At 43.2% G+C, this 17,905-nt stretch overlaps 2 protein-coding genes across 3 annotated transcripts; both read right to left on the bottom strand.

Moving 5' to 3' along the window:
- Window positions 1–964: 964 nt before the first annotated feature.
- On the bottom strand, window positions 965–3,705 carry LOC103626769 (clathrin heavy chain 1). Of its 2 annotated transcripts, XM_035959099.1 has the most exons (6): window positions 3,568–3,705; window positions 2,264–3,274; window positions 1,990–2,175; window positions 1,746–1,868; window positions 1,540–1,650; window positions 965–1,455 (listed from the first exon to the last, which is right to left on the bottom strand). In XM_035959099.1, the coding sequence occupies exons 2-6, from the start codon at window positions 2,402–2,404 to the stop codon at window positions 1,288–1,290; spliced, it is 729 nt and encodes a 242-aa protein (XP_035814992.1). In that variant the 5' UTR covers window positions 2,405–3,274; window positions 3,568–3,705; the 3' UTR covers window positions 965–1,287. The 2 variants fall into 2 exon arrangements, with proteins under 2 accessions (XP_035814992.1, XP_035814994.1); XM_035959101.1 differs by lacking the exon at window positions 3,568–3,705 and having other exon boundaries at window positions 2,264–3,491.
- Window positions 3,706–5,326: 1,621 nt separating this feature from the next.
- Window positions 5,327–6,986, bottom strand: LOC103628371 (protein argonaute 18). Its single transcript, XM_020538063.1, has 5 exons — window positions 6,027–6,986; window positions 5,892–5,955; window positions 5,694–5,826; window positions 5,551–5,624; window positions 5,327–5,464 (listed from the first exon to the last, which is right to left on the bottom strand). Exons 1-5 carry the CDS (start codon window positions 6,236–6,238, stop codon window positions 5,327–5,329), a joined length of 621 nt encoding a protein of 206 aa, XP_020393652.1. The 5' UTR covers window positions 6,239–6,986.
- Window positions 6,987–17,905: the final 10,919 nt, after the last annotated feature.

Here is a 17,905-nt window from a genome sequence, read left to right on the forward strand (position 1 = left end):
ATTACACAATACCGACGAAGAAGAAAAAATAAATATATGAACAGCTCTACTTACAAACAACCCATTAACATGTACAGACACAGCCCTGTCGGCACGTGGTTCCTACAAGAACAGAACAAGGAAACTCAACCACATCCTTCAATGACACATTACTGCAGGGCTCATTAGTCAGCACAGGTGAAGGCTGGGGTGTGGGTGACATTCAGAATATAGCAGATTCTCATCAAAATGCACACTCTAAAGAGTCTAAGCTCTGAATCTCAGCGACAGAGTGGTTCTTCCTTTCATCAGCATGTGTCTTCATGTAAAGCCTGGAGGAATTGTTGAACTGTTCGATGGAGGCAACCAAAAACTAACCGTGGAGCATGACGCTATCCGGGTCTGCAAAACCAAACCTGTTGCAGTGGTATTACTCAACTCTCGACAACAGTCCCCTTCAGAAAGACTCACGCCAAGCGACAAAGATTCCTCGCAAAATTGACAGCAAGCATGGAAAGAATGGTCTAATCCATCCATCCATCCATTCAAAGATGCCTGCAGAATTTGGCTGGCTCTGTATTCTAGTTCTCACGGGTACCAACCTTAACAGTGGACTTCTGAATGTTATTACCTTCACTGCAAACCTTGTCGTTAGGAAGACAGAATGTTTTGCGCAACGCGGTGCGCTAGATGTATATTGCTCGCACACGAGGGCCATCACCCTTTTTTATGCACCTTCACGGGTCACGGCCAAGCCTGGCGGTGCAGTATCGAAGCGAAAGAGCCCAGCCGCGCCTTGCGTGACCGCTTAGCCATGTCTACAAAGATACATGTCTAGACTCTATGCTCGAGATATAGAACATAGCCATTGAATTTAGTAAATATAGTATGACTGATTGATTGAACTCCAAGATGGAGAAGCTAGAAGAAAATAATGTAGGACATTTGAACTACAAGTCGGGCTAATATATAGATTAACAGGTCGTAACAAAGAAACATACATTTGTCTATCGACACGCAAAAGATTTTATCACACCACTATACATACACATGGTACCAGCTTTCAATAGCTCATGCTGAAACAACCTAATCATCCTATTTCCGATCCCATTGTAAAACATATCATAGGTTCCGCTTCTCAAACTATGGGTCAGGCTGATTTCACTGACTCACCCAAAAAAAATTCCTGGTACAATAAAGAATATTGATTTCCCAAACTGTAAACCATGTACAGCTCCAATGAGGTTCCACTTATGCTTGCAATGGAACAATTCACATCATCATCTAAGCTCCCTGCAAAACCACAATTCAGTAGCCTCCCATTCCGAATGCTGGCATCGGACCAGGACCCATCGGCGGCATACCCATCCCGGCCATGGGAGGCATGCCCATTCCACCCATCGGAGGTGGAGGGCCACCCATGCCAGGCATTGGCGGCGCTGGCAAAGCGAGAGGAAGCAGCTGCGCATACATGTTCTGCACATCGCATAAGAATGCAACTTGTCATGTCAATGCCTCAGCACGGAAACAAAACACACGCGAGCGCGGTTTTAGGTTTACCTGCTGAGCCGCAAGGTCTTTCTCCTCCTTCTCCTTAGCTCTTTCTTCCTTCTGCGACTCGATCTTGTCCTTCACTAAATCATCCACCTTGCTAGTGTATTCACGAATGAACTGCGCACACAGTCACATAGCACAGTAGGGATGTTACTATGGTAACTGTATGTAAATAGACGTCGGCACGAACATGGACAGAAATTACTACGTACCTGTAACAGGTACGGGAAGGCAAAGTCCACCATGTTGTTCATCCATGCAAGCTCAAGAGCGACATCCGGCCGGATCAGGTCGTAGCAAATGAAGAGGCAAGAAGCAAAACATTCTTTCTTACCCTGCATTACATATGATTGGATGCGTTTACTAATCAGAATGCAAGCATACGCCTTTTGCTGTATATAGTATTGAATTAGCTACTCCCATATCATCAGCCAATACAATGGGTTCGAACCAAACCTTCTCAATGAAATACACGAGCAAGTCCTCTGACAGTTCACGGTCGCCAGATTGTGAGCATGTCTCCATGCAGTCCTTGTACATGTTGTCTTTCTTCGATAGAGCAATCGACTGCTTCCACCTGCCAGCCTTCTTGTAAATGTAGGCGGCGATCCTCCTCATCTCCAGCAATTCATGCTTCTCAAGCTGCTCAATAAATTAACACATGTTATTAAATTAAAAGCGGTAGCGATAGGAATTGCACGACTGTCTGGCTATTTTATTTTTATTTTACCTTCTGGGCAAGACCAATCTGGTCAAAGTTGTCATGCATGTCAACTGATTCACGGAGTCTCTCGTAGTCCTCATCTTCGACATAAAGTTCATTCAAGGCTTCATTCATGGCAGAGACATTGTTACTCTGAACTGCAACCATATATGGTTTCACAAGATGCAACTGACCAGCCTGTCCAAAGAGCAACAAGAATCAGATTTTTGGGATGGAATTGAAATAGGGCTTCTATTCAAAGTGCACTACAGGAATATGTTCCTCAGCTATTTCTTTCATCAGTTTCAACTTTGCATCAATAGGAGGACGGACAGAGAGTAGTTCAATTATCTGCACAAGGTTAAATTAGTTCAAATTCAAAGTGTCATATAACCTGACGATTGACCCCGCAATCAGGCATCAACTCTGAAGCTGCAGCAACAAATTCCTTCCCATATTTAGTTGCAAAGATCATTTAAGTTGTAACAGTTTTAGTAGATCTGCACATCTTGGAGCAGCAAAACAGATACTTGATATTGCTTCTTTAAGATCAAAAGGACACTCCGTGAAGCCAACAAAACAAGGAAACACAAATCAGTCAGCTTCATAGTCACAAATCAGTTAATCAATTTTATCAACTATAGCCCATTTGTATTCAAGAGAAGAAACCAATATCCCTGCTTTATACTTCAAGATAATATGTCATAATATAAATTGCAGCAACAAAGAAAATATCATCGGTAACATCCTTGGAGTTGGGATTATTTTTTCATGACTTAGTACTACATAATTATATTTTTATGTTGTACCACATAACTATCGATGTACTGCTTATTTATGAGTATCCCTGCTTTATACTCACATATGTACTGCTTATTTATAAGTATTTAAATAAAAAACAAAAAAGAGTATGAGTAATAATGAAGGCAAGCAGAAATTGAGTAACAGAAGGTGAAGGTGAATCTGCCTAGCTGAGCAGCATCCTGTGAGAAGGTGAAGGTGACTGAAATCAGCAACAACAGCCATATAAGAAACCGCCTGTGAGAAGGTGAAGGTGACTGAAATCAGCAACAACAGCCATATAAGAAACCCTGATGCACAAGAGAAATGGAGTAACAGAATGTGCCCCCACTAATGATGTACAACTTATATGGTCGACTGCAAGCCTGGATCGTATGTCGGGTTTCTCAACAGATTGATTGGCTAACAATCGAATAGGCACAATGCAACAAATAGATAAAAGTTGTTGGAAATTTTCCCATTTCCTACAACAAAACAATACATTATGGTAGTAAAAGAATAATAGCCTTTTCAGGATGCAACTAAAATACATTACAGAATTCTTGATCTTGGATGCCCTCAAGACTCTTGTAGATGAATGCATCCAATTCACTTGTTTGTTTATTGTTGCCATCTGTAGAATTCCTTTTATGGGCCTCATTCGAAGTATCACCTCCATTTCTTGAATCTGTTAAGCTGAACTCTTTGCTGATGGAAAAGGCTCGTTGCATGCATATCATTGCTTAGTCTTTCCATCAAGCTGGATAACCATTTCTGGCTACTCCACTGTACTACTGGAGTAGTACGCTGGTAGGACAGGAGCAGGAGCGGGACCTCACACCGCACCTGGAGCTGGAGGCTGGAGGAGGAAGAAGGGGCACGCTCACTCATCACAAGTCACAGCCACACCACACATGAGCTGTGGCATTAATGGATCATCATCAGAGGAGGAGGGGAAGTAAGCGGTCTGGGTCCCAGCCCTCCTCTGGAACGAACCAAACAGCCTAGACCAGGGAGGAGGAAGATGGAGATTCATGGAAAAGGGAGAAAAGGTAGCAAAGGATCGGCTCATCTCCTCTCCTCTCCTCTGACCCTGTCCAGCTGTCCCGGTCCCTGTTCATGCTACAGTGCTGGTATAAGCTCTGGCTGCGTCTGCTAGTATAGGAGAGCAAAATACAATCCAATCCAATTCTATGCAGTAAGCGCTACCTACAAGCCACTCCTACAAACGAGCTTCCGTTTCTTCAGGGGGAAAACCCCCCAGATTAATACTAATATGCAGAGAGAGAGAGAGAGAGAGAGAGGCGAAAGAAAGAAAGAAAGCAAGCAAGCTGCCGTCTTGTACTCACATCACATTGGGCCTGGTCGTCGGGCGTGTTGAACATGCAGAAGATGCCGGCGCAGCCCCGCACGGCGTCGGCGATGGCATGGTGCCAAGCGGTTAAAAGACCGCGCAGCCTCCCTCCACCTCCCACGGCTCCACCACCACCTCTTGCTGTTCTTCCTCCCCACTTTCCCCACAAAAACCATCGCCAAACCAAAACCCACACGCATCCAGAGGCAAAGCTGGACAAGAAAAGCGCCAGGCCGACAGATCATATAAAAATGTGTGTCTGTTGTATGAAATATTACTGCTCACAAATTTAGCAAAGAAATATATGAAAAATACACTGATCATATAAATCACGCTAAATTTAAGAAATTTAGAGATAAACTTATACATTGTGGAGGACCCATGCTCAAGGTATTGGTGTATCTTATTGAACTAAGTCAGGCGGGTTCCTAGATACATGAATTTACATAATGTTAACATGCATGTATTGGCTCGAAAAAATGGGGCGTTACCTCAAGATAAAACATAAAATCCAATGTATTCCTGCAATCATGCTAATGCAGTTTCAAACCTACAACTAATGCAAAACTATGAAATTGCATGGAAAATGCACATACATACAAGTGTAACTAATTAAAAATGTAGCATAATTGAACTTGAATTGGTTTTGCAAGCAAAATACACAGAGTTAATTTCGTGGTTACAAAAAAAGGAGTGGGTTCACATGATGTTGGTAAAAAGAGAGAAAAACAATATGGGACATGTTAAAATTTTGAGCACAGTGCACCAAACATGAAGGAAGATGACCTACATAATACATACACATAAGCATGTATTCTGCAGTATCTAGGTTGTTTAATGTATCTGCTTTCAAGTTTAGCCCGAAATTTGCAAGACTGGGAGAAAATTAGGACTGTATAGACACCAAACAAACATGTAAGAACCTCTAGGGATATGGACAACTTCAATTTTCTGGTTCAATTGGAGCAAGCTGCTTCCAGATAAGTACCCAGAATTGCAACGCATAGAAAAGAAGATGCATTCAGCCCGTAAACATCTGCGGTGAACGTGTTGTCATCTCGTAGCACATGGTAATGCGTAGGACGGCTTGTTCCCTGCAATTCCACGAGCAGCTATAATCTTCAGATTTCTCATTTGGGGGAAAAATGTCTGAATTAGTTGTAACATGCTACACACATACCTTGGCCCCAGCATGGCCGCACAGGAAGAAATCAAATTCTGTTGGGTGGCAGATATTATTATCAACTACGGTGCCTGCAAATTCCATAAACGTTTCATCAAAAGCATTGTAAAAATAACAGCAAATGCGCCTGCATCCCTAACCAGCTCGAATATTCCCACTCTTGTCCGCGTATTGGCGATCCTTTGGTTTGCTGGGGAAGAGCCTTGTGTGGTGCCTCTTCTGCACCACTACGAAGGTGATCTTTGGCTTCTCATTGTAAAGAGCTGTCCATGCCTGAAGAAAGTATAAATGTTATACTAACTGAGGGAACAACACTTGATGTCTCAAATTGTTTCTACCTTCTCTATCTCATGGATTTCTTGCTCCAGCACTTGTTTGAATTGGCCCTCACTTACGCCATCCCTAACGGTGAAAGAGGGAGTCAATTACCATTGCATGTCAGTCAGAAAAGTTTGGAGGAAGATACTACTAACCTGTAGAAGATCAGCTGCTTGGGTCTCTGCTTAGACCGTTCCACGAATGCAAGTAGGAGTTCCCTAAAAATATTTTGCAAATTAAGGAACTCTCTCAATCGGGTATGGGGTGCCATTTGAATTTCAGAGATGGTGATGATGATCGTACTTGACAATGTTTTCCAGCCCATCGATGAGCTCTTGACGGTGACCTTGTGCACGGATAATGCCATTATAGTTAGCCACCTAGGGCCAGTCTTGGGAGGCAACAACCTACAAGGAACCACCAGGCATAAAGTGTTATTGTAATAAGATGGTACTATCCGTATTGTAAACGGAAAAAGAGCTTAAAGAAGCAATGGACGGGGAAGTATCATCTAGAGCAGCAGGGTGAGTGACATCAGCACCAAATATAATTGTTGGTTCAGTCGAAAAAAACAATAAGCTTTCTTCAGGATTAGCAAATTCTAAGTTCCTTCCTCCAAACTACAGAGAGAGTGAATATATTAGTACCAATGTTGCTCAACAAATTCTGTGAAGAGATATCTGCAGCCATCAGTCAGCAAACATATATAGGTAAAAAACACTCTTACCTTTGTCTCACCAGCTGTTCTCTCGCCTCGTGGAGTTGTTTCCTCATGACGGCCTCATCATCAAGTACTGAAAAAGTAGAAAAAATCAAATCAAAATTAGCACGATCTACCCCAATGTCATTACAACCACTTAATCCCTGAAGCATAGTAAGAACCGAATGCAAAATTAAATAGCAACCGACCAGCTACGCAACCATGGCTTTCGCTTCCTCGAATGCCAAGCAGAGCCTCTACCCGGATGTGGACCAGTCCCACCCTGATCTCAACACCCCTTTCTTCTCCGCACCCACCACCTCCACCGGCGCCGCCACGGGCAACTCCCTCTACCCCACCGTCGACCCCAACGAGCTCGCACAGAACCTCTTCCCCGAGACGGTCGAAGAGGACGCGGCACAAACTCAGATGACACAAATGCTATAGCATATACAGATGACTTCTTGTCATGCTAAGGATTTAATGATTGCAAACTCTTCTAAGTTCCTACAAAACCAGTAACAACATAGATTACAAGGGATGCGTCTGCTTATATGTAAGATCTAGAAACATCTTGTTGCTCCCATAGGATACCCTTCTGTTTGGTGTAGTTCTATTTGCAAGATTAAAAGTATGTGTAGAAGCCCATTGACCAAAATTAGGATTCAGGACACATCAAAACTCAGTGCAAGCAAAAGCATAGGGTATTCCATATGAGTGTTTAAGGTACGTCATTCCATCCTATTATTTAATTTCTTTCTCAGGCAAAGCAAGAGCCTTCTAATTACCTCCTTGAGCATCACTGAGAGATCAAGCCTAATAATTGATGGATCAAGATGCCATAAAAGCAACCTACTACAAATAAAAGATATGACTAAATCAGTATATTATAGAGAGCAAATGTTTAAAAGTCCAAGCAGTAACAACACAAATACACTCTTTGCTTAATATGTAGCAAAGAGCCAGCTCCATCGGTGTGAGGCATCCTGTTTCCGTGAGAACCCTCTTTGCATTTGTGATGGAACATGGAACACTGTTTTCTTGATACAAACGTACTAAATAAGGAGAGGTTACCTTGATGCTGGAAGGAGAGAGGCGGATGGTCTGACCGACGCCGCTAAGAGCACACTGCACAAACCCGGAGCCAAGTATGGTTCGTGAGCACGAGCCCACTTTCCTCATGCCATCCTCTGAGGAGAACGTGGGACCCAGCCCGAGAAGGATCGCGCGCTGGGCGACCGGAACCACCTCTCACCGGGGGGGACACATTGGGATGGGTGGGGGCCTTACCACGTGCGGCGGACGGAGGTCGCCGAGGCCTGCCAATGGGCACGACGACGGGGTGACAAGGACCGGCGGCGAGGGTTAGGGTTTGAGAGCAGTCAAGTGCGGAAGGACGGACGGGCGGTGGGGGGAGCTAGGTCTGAACCGAATAGGGCCATGAGACGGCGGAGGATCTCCTCTGCAAACACGCACAGTGGGATGGGTAGGAACTTACCTCGCGCGGCGGCGGACGGTGATTTGGGCTTGGGAGTCGCTCATCTCGCCCGACAGCCGCCTCCCCTCTCCTTCCTTTCTCCTTCCTCCCACGCAACCGGTGCTGTGGGGCGGGGCGCGGTGATTTGGGCTTGGGGGCGGAGGGAGAGCCGGAGAGGGAGGGAGCACCGCCCAGGCCAGAGGATGATGGTGTTGGACGAGTTGCCATGGATAGAGGAGCGTGGGTTGCAGCTGCGAGGGACGCGGGGAGGGGAGGGCGGTCGAGCAAACGAACGGTGCAGCGGGCGCGAGGGTGATGCTCGACGAACGGACGGCTTAGATTGGCTGAAGGCAGAACGCAAGGGGCAGCCTACCCCTTGCAGCCTTAATAGGTAGTATAGATTATGATCATGTTCCAATTATATTGTTGTTTTAATTATTGTTAATGATAAGATCATCATGTTAATTGGAACATGGAGAACCGCCCGGGAAAACAGTGCTACCACAAGGGTGGAATGGGACGCCCTTGGCTAAGTAATTAGGAAAGCTAGGGATAGATTACCTTACCCGAAAGGGGCAAGCGGGGAGGCGTCGTTGCTGAGTATAGGGAGGTCCTCGGGTCGAACTGTCTATAAAGCTTTTCGGACGAGGGATTCCCATGTTTCCTTCGTCCTGGATCCATAGCAGGTTTTCTTGAACTAGTGGAACTTTGGAAAGGCCTCATAGTGCTACCCTGCCTCGCTTCCTTGGTAGAGGAGTATGGGTCTGATCAACCCCGTGGGAAATGGGTAACACGACTTGTGGGTAAAGATGTGCGACCTCTACAGAGTGTAAAACTGGTATATCAGCTGTGCTCACGGTCAAGAGCGACTCATGACTCTCACATGATTAATTTATGGAACTAAACTTAATCTGTCATATGCATTGCATCTCGGGTGTTATTATTAATCTTGATCTCTTATTTAATTGGGTTGGTATCTACTTATACCTAGTAACTTCTAATAAATTTTGACCAACTTTAAAAGCAATGCTCAACTTCAACCATCCTCTTTGGTAAGCCTTACACTTCACATGAGCTCCCACCTTTTGTGTGTTCATGCACATTATTCCCCACAACTTGTTGAGTGATGAACGTATGTGAGCTCACCCTTGCTATACTCACATCCCCCAAGGTCAAGAACAGGAACCGCAGGACGAGGCGTCTCACAGAACCTCCCAAGGTATTAGGCCCACCCACAAATGTCCTTGTCCTAAGGACCTCATACAGTCATGCAGGTGTGCATAATGACTCAGTAAGTTCGGTTATATGTATCTCCATCATATCACACATCATTGGAGTAGAGAGTAAGCAAAAAAGATTACAGTAACATAAAATTTACATTCATATGAAAATATAGAAAGAGTAGTTATTACATATCAGGGTACTTGAGTGCGTAACTGATTATTACATCACCGGGAGGCAAAACAACCTCCCCAAATAAGTTTTAGTGTTCATCATCCTGCTTGGGAACCACCTTGGAACAGAAACAGCAGAACTCAGCTGTTTCATCACCTACAACAACATGGGTTCAAAAACCCTAAGTATGGAGTGTACTTTTGCAAGTCTTACGCGTCAAAGGAAAAGACTCTCAAGGATATGTTGGCTTTTAGGAATCAAGGTAAAGCTTATCAAGATTCAAAGACTCTTTTTGTAGAAAAGCTTACTATGAGTAGATTCTTAAGAATTCATTTTAGTCATCAAGTTAAGTAATTACCTATATCTAGATTACTTTCTATTCTAGATCAAACACTTGGCCTATACTAGCCGTCTTTTATCATCCCTTCAGTTCACTAGATTGCTACGTGTAAGTCAGTGACCAAGTCTTCATGTCCGAGAACTAACGGCGATCTGAATCGATTAATATCCAGCTGGGCATCTCCAACCACACGACATATGTAGCACTTAACCCTTGCATATGTCAACTCGCCACCGGGTTTATCAAGACCAGAATGGGTTCACGCCAACCGAAAGCACAGATACACCACCGTCCAGACTTTTACCATGGAGGGTACACTCTACTCTAGCCATCTCTCCACTCCCATTGCGTGGTGACCTTTCTGGTATTGGTCCGACCGAGGCAAAGCATATCCATGATGAGGTATGTGACCAGTTAAAAGGTCCTCGATCATCAAGCCTACATCGGTTCGGTCCTTAAACGACACAGACAGAGACACTACACAGAGACTCCCTTCTCGTGCAAGTCACCTGCCCGGTCTCGTCTTTATTATTTACAACCCAAAGTTTGGTACCTGACAGAGGTACTTCTTTTCAGATGTTGAACCCATCACGGCCATGATGGACCCACCATCATAAGTCTTTTCTTTGTAAAACTCCCCATCCAGTTTGAAGCATCACTTTTGTTTAAAACAAAAAAAAATTGCTTTTCTAAAGCAAAGCTAAGCATCATAAAAATCTTTTTCATAAAAGGGTATTAAGGAATGGTAATCCATTTTCCAAGGAAGGAAATGCATCAATTGTTTTGCACACAACTCCTATGACCTAATGCATCATATAAGGTGATAAAGATTTTAAAACAACAAGGAAAGGCGTAAATGCACCGGGGCTTGCCTTGTGTTGGAGGAGGTTCAGGGTCCACTCCGCAGATGTACAAGTAAAAGTTGTTCTCCGCTGGAAGATTTTCAGCTTGGGAGACAACCTCTTCTTCTACCACAGTTTCTTCCTCGTGTTCTATACATGACAATACATGTACATGAATGCTTATGCGATGTCATGAATATGCAGTTACACAATAGAAACATACTAAGTTGTATCTTGAATACAACTTTCCTTCACGGTACACACTAATCATTAGGGTTTCCTAAGTTGGAATTCTATTAGTATTAAGTAAGTTAACCCTAGGAGGCTAGTTATTGGGTTTGTGAACTTCACTCAGGGTCTTCAATTATCATACTAAGTCTACCCAAAAAGTTTCACATTTTTGGAGTTACTAAATTATTTCTAAAATTCTAAAAGGCTTGGTTTGAGCATCTTTAATTCCTATATAATTACAGGTTTAGGATAAAAATCTTTGAACTATTTTTATGAAATACTAGATGATTTTAGGAGTCTTGTAAAATTGGTCTCATGATTTTATCATTTTTCTAATATTTTCTACATATTTTCTAAACTAACTGTAAAAAGAAAAGGAGAAATGATGAATGGTGTTGGGCTCAATTTAGCCGGGTCGGCCTGCGAATAGAGAAAACCCGCCCGTGTTCGCGCCCGCTTTACGGATTTGCGCCGAGGCCCTTAGGTATTCGAATAACCAATAAAGGGCCCCAGGTTCTATTCACCTATCTCACTAACAGTTGCGCAAAAGCCCCTAGACTTTGTTTCTTCACGGCTCTAGGTCCTCGATGGTACAGCGTCGAGCACATGGCCGGAGTCACGATTTCTCGGCGACGATGACCCGTACATGAGGCAACAAGCAGACATCGTGCGTAAGTCTACCCGAGCATATGCCCTCACTCATGTGGACTAGTCCGACCTTAATTGATGCTTCTTCATGGCCACGACGGCTCTAGGGCTCTAGTGAGTGCGTTCTGAGCAACCAAATGCGGTAGCGTTTAAATTGAAGCTAGGGCGAGTTTCACCGATTCACCAGAGGTCGGGTACACATGCGAATTTGGACAGAACGGGGGTGGGAGAGTGGGTCGACATAAGTACACTCTCGAATGTGTTCCGCGGCGGCGAGGTGATGTTCTCGATGCCCTACCGTGGTGGTGTTCAATCGGTTGAGCTGACGAGCTACATTAACATTCAAAGATGCTAAAACATGGCACAAAGGGGGATGAACAGACATGGGAATGGCTGATCATGGCAGGATGCCTTACGGCGGCGCGAGTGACCAATTTGGGGAAAAATCCAATTCCTCGGGCTACAATGGAGGGATTGAGAGGAGGAGTGGTGCGCTGGGTGCGTAACAAGAATGTGGAGCAGGGAGGGCCTTCAATTTATAGTGACTACACGAGTGCTTCGCGAATTTGGGACGAGATGATCTTGCAGCCAGAAGGGAGGTGAGTCACCGGAGTGCAACTATCGTGGCGCTCGGTGAGGTTAGGACCCGGCAGTAAATGGGTTGTCCACTGCGATCTATTGCGATGTCGTAACGCCCCCATGCACGTGGCATCCTCGCGGCGAGCAGCGAATGCCGACGATGTCATTCCGGCCGGTCGTGAAGCAAGTGGGTACGGTGGCCAGCTCACATTCTCATCCGTGATCACGATCTTTTGACTTGCCCGGTTATATCCGCGTCGAGCTATGCACGAATCTTCACGGCGAGCTCGAATCTCTATGGCCGATCACTAGCGGCGAGGTGCACTGCACCAAGGATCTTCTACAAATTTGTTGTGGTGACCTATGGCAAAATCCCCATAGATCAAGAGATACAGGGACCTAAAGTTAGCACAATATCACTGTTTTTAGAATTAAGCCATATGGGTGCCCTTGGGGACTTTTTGTAATTTACTCCAATTTGTTCCACAAAACTTGGAAATCTCCAAATGTAAAAGTTGCTTAATTTTTGTTACTCTACCACTTTGATATATGCACTTTAGTCCAAAAGTGCATAGCAATTGGAGTCACCTTATAGATCACAAATTAGGGTTTCTAGGGTCTCAATTTGGGTTTTAAATGTTCTAGGGTTTAAGTGGCACTCAAACTTTCTAAGTTTAGTCTTTCTTGAACACCTCCACTAACCTTTGAGATCATACTCAATTTATCATCTCACACACCCACATGCTTCTAGTCCTTGGGTAAGTACTCTATCCTAGGGTTAAAGATCAATTCAAGTCACATCACAACTTGTTTTGAAATTTTTACCTAGTGGATGCACTCTAGGTGTAACATACATAATGAAATGCTAATGCATATGATATCATGTCAATGTTTTAGTTCTTGTAACACTAGGTGTTACAAGGCGCATGAAGGATGGTGTGATGAGTTCGTGAGTGGTCTAGGCCATCGTCTCCTAGTCAACTTTGATTGCTGAATTGTTGTCTTCTTATGATGTAATCATTTTGTATAGAACTCCATTATATATTAATGATGTGACAATTGTTTCTGTACCATGAGTAATCAAATGTGTGAGACTTGATCCTAGCACACATGGTGAAGTTTGTGCTTGGGTTTTGGACCCCTAAAATCCGGGTGTGACAGAAGTGGTATCAGAGGAATGTTGACTGTAGGACGAAACCTAGATAGAAATGGATAACCCTTACTTACTTTTGTTACTCTGATTCTTTCTAAAGTTTTCTTAATCTCTTCTCATCTATTGCTGCTTTACTCTGATTACTCCTACCTTATCAGTTCTAAAGACAAAAGTGGATTTCACAATTTGAAATCCTGTACCTAAGGTGACCTTTAGGAATAGGAGACCTAATCCTAGGAACAAAAACAAAAACTGTTTTTAGACATCTATACGCTTGAATGTTTGTTCTTATGATACATGTTTGATTTGGTTCTTTGATTTAGTGTGATGGGTTGTGGAGTAATATCCATAATTGAATCTAAATACATATAGACATGAAATATGTTGAGAAAAAACAAATAAAACTATCTTATAGACCCATTTTACCTTAAAAAAAATTCTATCTTATCCTTCCATCTTATCCTAACTGCTTTGCTCATCTCACCCGAGATAAACAACTAGGAGGTAATCCAAATTAACTAGAACTTATCTAGTCTCTTATATAGTCATACCAATTATAACAACCTAGCCATACACAACTACTTGACACACATGATGGGTTGCCTAAACCATCTATCCCAACCTAAACATCAAACCAGATCATGACTTACCTCATGCAGCTTATCCTACCCACATATACATATCTACATGTCCCTAAAATGGATGAAGACACCAAAACTCGAGAAGAAAAAGCTCAACCTCGTTAAGGAAGAATAGGAGTCTTTCCTTACCCTACTTATTCGTACCCAAACCTATCTATGCTTTAAAGACACCTTTTATCCTACATAATAATGTGGCTATGCATATATATACCCATGCTTTCCTAATCACCTGCTAATTTGTGTCATAGACCTGAAAAAAACTTTTGGTATTAAAACCAATTAGAAACTAACACATAGACTGCAAATAATTCTTTCTGCATCCCTTTCTTACTAATCTAAAGGACGAGATTATTTTTAAAAGTTAGGATTTGTAAAGCCCAAAATTTGTATAAAAAATAATATATATATATATATATATATATATACAAGTGGGTGTTTTGGGGATTTTTGAAACCTTTGGTGATTTATTAATTCCCTCCCTTGTCATAATCAATTAAAGATATTAAATTACTCAAGTAACCAATAAATAAATAAAGAAATGCGCATCTCATGCCGATGATTTTGTTCTAATGCATTTTATTGAAATAAAGGAATCATAACTTAAATTTGACCTCAAATTATAAATGAAAATATAAAACTGAAAATGAGAAAGGAAATTGTAATGTCATTTATTACCTCTAGAATTAAAATAATGGGTAGGAGAATAAATAATAATATTGAAATTAGTAGGATTTATATTCACATTAGGATTATGTTTGAGATTGGGAAATCTGAAATTCAAAACAGAAATCTAAATTTGGTTTGAATACTTGAAATTTTAATTTTAAAAGAAGTTAGAAAAGATCAAAGAAAAAAAGAAACATAGGAATGCAGTGCTGAGCCTCAACTCAGTCTCGGCCCACCAAACTCCCCTACGTAGCTCAGTCTGGAGTCCGGCACCGACCTATGGGCCATTCCTGGCGGTCTCTGCGTGCACTCACCCTTGCGTGATGCCAATGACAGGTGGGTCCGACATGTCAGTCTCTCACTCGTGCGCGTCTTCCTGGGCTCCTTGGCGCGGCAGCATGGCCCCATCCGTTAGTCCCTCACATCATATCAACCAGCGCTCCCATGCACTCTCGTCCGTCGCTGGCGTGTGGGACCCCCGTCAGCTCGCTCTTCCACCTTGTAACAACCCTACGGAGTCCGCACGATTTTTGCGCGTGGGATTCAGCCGTTCCGTTCAACCCCCCTTGGCCGAAGCATAAAACCTAACCCGCACCTGAATCTAGAAGACCGGTTACCACCACCGAGAGAGGGTGAGATGTCGTCGGACAGAGAGATGGTCGGGCCACGACCGCACTTGGATCAGGGTCAACACCACTATTGTAAAACCATGGGTCCGGGTCCGGGAGCTTTGCAGTGTTCCACGGGGGTGCTCGTCACTCCTCCTGGCGCCAATGGTGGCCGGATCTCAGCGAATTTCTCACCGAAGAACTCGACTCGCCTCAGGGCCACGCCGCGTCGAAGCATGTATGTCACTGGGTCATTCCATGGTACGAAATCCTCCATGCAGTTTGCTTTCTTCTCCTCTCTGCATAGCACATGGGGGATTCTCGAGTGGGGCACTGGTTGGGCCGGAACACATCGAGTCGGCGGGCGCCACCAGGGGAAACTCGCGCTCTGGCGTCCCGGCACCGTTGGGAGGTAGAAGATGGCCTCGGGCCATTGAATGGGAGATATGCGGCCAGGATTTGATGATGGGGTCAGTTGGACCAGGTTCTATCTCTACCATGGGATCTTTAGCCAACGCGTACGATTAGATGCATGAAGTAGCTTTGATGTTTTTAATCTGTGCCGCGGTTTGGTGATCGGGCGGTCGGATGGTGTCGTTGCAAGGGGAATTGTGGGCTATGGATCTTGATCCAATGGTCAAGGGCGTGTACCGGTTCGGATGAAAGTCGCTTTAATCCTGGCCATTCGGATCAGATTGGGCGGCTCAGGGTGCCCGATACCCCCTTTCAGCCTGGCAAAATAGCTTAAGAGTCCCTGCCCTTTTGAAAAAATAACCTTTCGTCCTATCGTAGTGAAAGAAAACCACAAGAAGGTCCCTAGAATTTGCAGTTTAACCCCTGGATTTCCCTATTATTCTACCCGTAGTAAAATAAGCAGAAATTGATTTCTAGTATAAAACTAATTCTAGAAACTTGTTTAATTCATAAGTAATTCATTTTAACTCCTTTTTGATCCATTCTAGTTGCATTAATCTCATATTAATATTGTTTATTATCTAGTAACTTTATTTTGTTATAAAATCTAGGGTGAAATTATGCACTTATTTCTTTTGTACCCAACACTTAAACCTTTGGAAAATCATAACTTTATAACCGTAACTCTAAATTTAGTGGTTCTCGAACTTACAATCTCGTTATGATACGTAGAACATTATTATGCAGTTTGTTCTTATGTTTGTTGTGATGTTAATTTTGCCTATACCATGCTTGTTTGTATTGCTACGAGTACCAGCGAGGTTACGAGTCACTTGAAGAGCAAGTTGGTACCGGAGAATCTTGAGTCTAAGGAAAGTTGTGCCCTTGATCATTCTTCTTTACCTAATAATGTTTCTGTTAATCACTGTGACATTCTCAGGTTAATTTGATGGGACCTAAAAGGTTCCCTTGTTTTGTTTACCTTGCAAACAGATGAACTTTTGGGATTAATGTTACATTTGAACTATGATCATGTTCCATTTATGTTGTTTTAATTAATTATTGTTCATGACAAGATCATTGTGTTAATTGGAACATGGAGCTTACCTTGAGTAAACAGTGCTACCACAAGGGTGGAATGGGACGCCCTTGGCCAAGTAATTAGTAAAGCTAGGGAGAGATTACCGTACTCGGAAAGGTAAAGCTGGGAGGCGTCGTTGCTTGGGTATAGGGAGGCCCTCGGGTCGAACTGTCGGTAAAACTTTTTGAACGAGGGATTCCTATGCTTCCTTCGTCCTAAATCCGTACCTGGTTTTCTCGAACTAGTGCAACTTTGTAAAGGCCTTGTAGTGCTACTCTGCCTCGCTTCCTCAATAGAGGTGTATGGGGTCCAATCAACCCCGTGGAAAATGGGTAACACGACTTGTGTGTAAAGATGTGCAACCTCTACAGAGTGCAAAACTGGTATATCAGCCGTGCTCACGGTCAAGAGCGACTCAGGACTCTCGCATGATTTTTTTATGGAACTAAACTTAATCTGTCATATGCATTGCATCATGGGTGTTATTGTTAATCTTGATCTCTTATTTAATTAGGTTGGTTTCTACTTATACCTAGTAACTGCTAATAAAATTTTGACCAACTCTAAAAGCAATGCTCAACTTCAACCATCCTCTTTGTTAAGCCTTACACTTCACATGAGCTTCCACCTTTGGTGAGTTCGTGCACATTATTCTCCACAACTTGTTGAGCGATGAACGTATGTGAGCTCACCCTTGCTGTACTCACATCCCCCTTGGTCAAGAACAAGTACCACAGGACGAGGCACATATGCTATGATGAGTTCATGAGTGGTCTAGGCCGTCGTCTCCTAGTCAACTTTGGTTGCTGGATCGTTGTCTTCGTATGATGTAATTGTTTAATTATTTTGTACAGAACTCCATTATATATTAATGATGTTACATTCGTTTCTGTATCATGAGTCATTCGAATGTGTGAGACTTGATCCTAGCACACTGGTGAAGTTAGCGCCCGGGTTTTGGACCCCTAAAATCCGGGTGTGACAATTGTTATGGGCATGTGGGACACAACAAGCGACACACCAAATTAGAGACATATTCGAAAGGTCTTTGGATACCATTAGCAGAAAAATGGCTATGGTGGTAGATGCTATGTATTATTTTGCACAAACCATTATATGTCCAGAGGATCCATCATTTTCTAAAGTGCATAAAAAGCTTAGACATTATGCCCCTTTCTTTGATGGGTGCATAGGTCGAGGCTTGAACACATAAATAGGAAAGGGTGGCCTAGCTACAATGTATTAGGTATAGTGTACAT

The sequence above is a fragment of the Zea mays genome, chromosome 5, assembly GCF_902167145.1.
Source record: "Zea mays cultivar B73 chromosome 5, Zm-B73-REFERENCE-NAM-5.0, whole genome shotgun sequence".
Lineage (NCBI taxonomy): Eukaryota > Viridiplantae > Streptophyta > Magnoliopsida > Poales > Poaceae > Zea > Zea mays.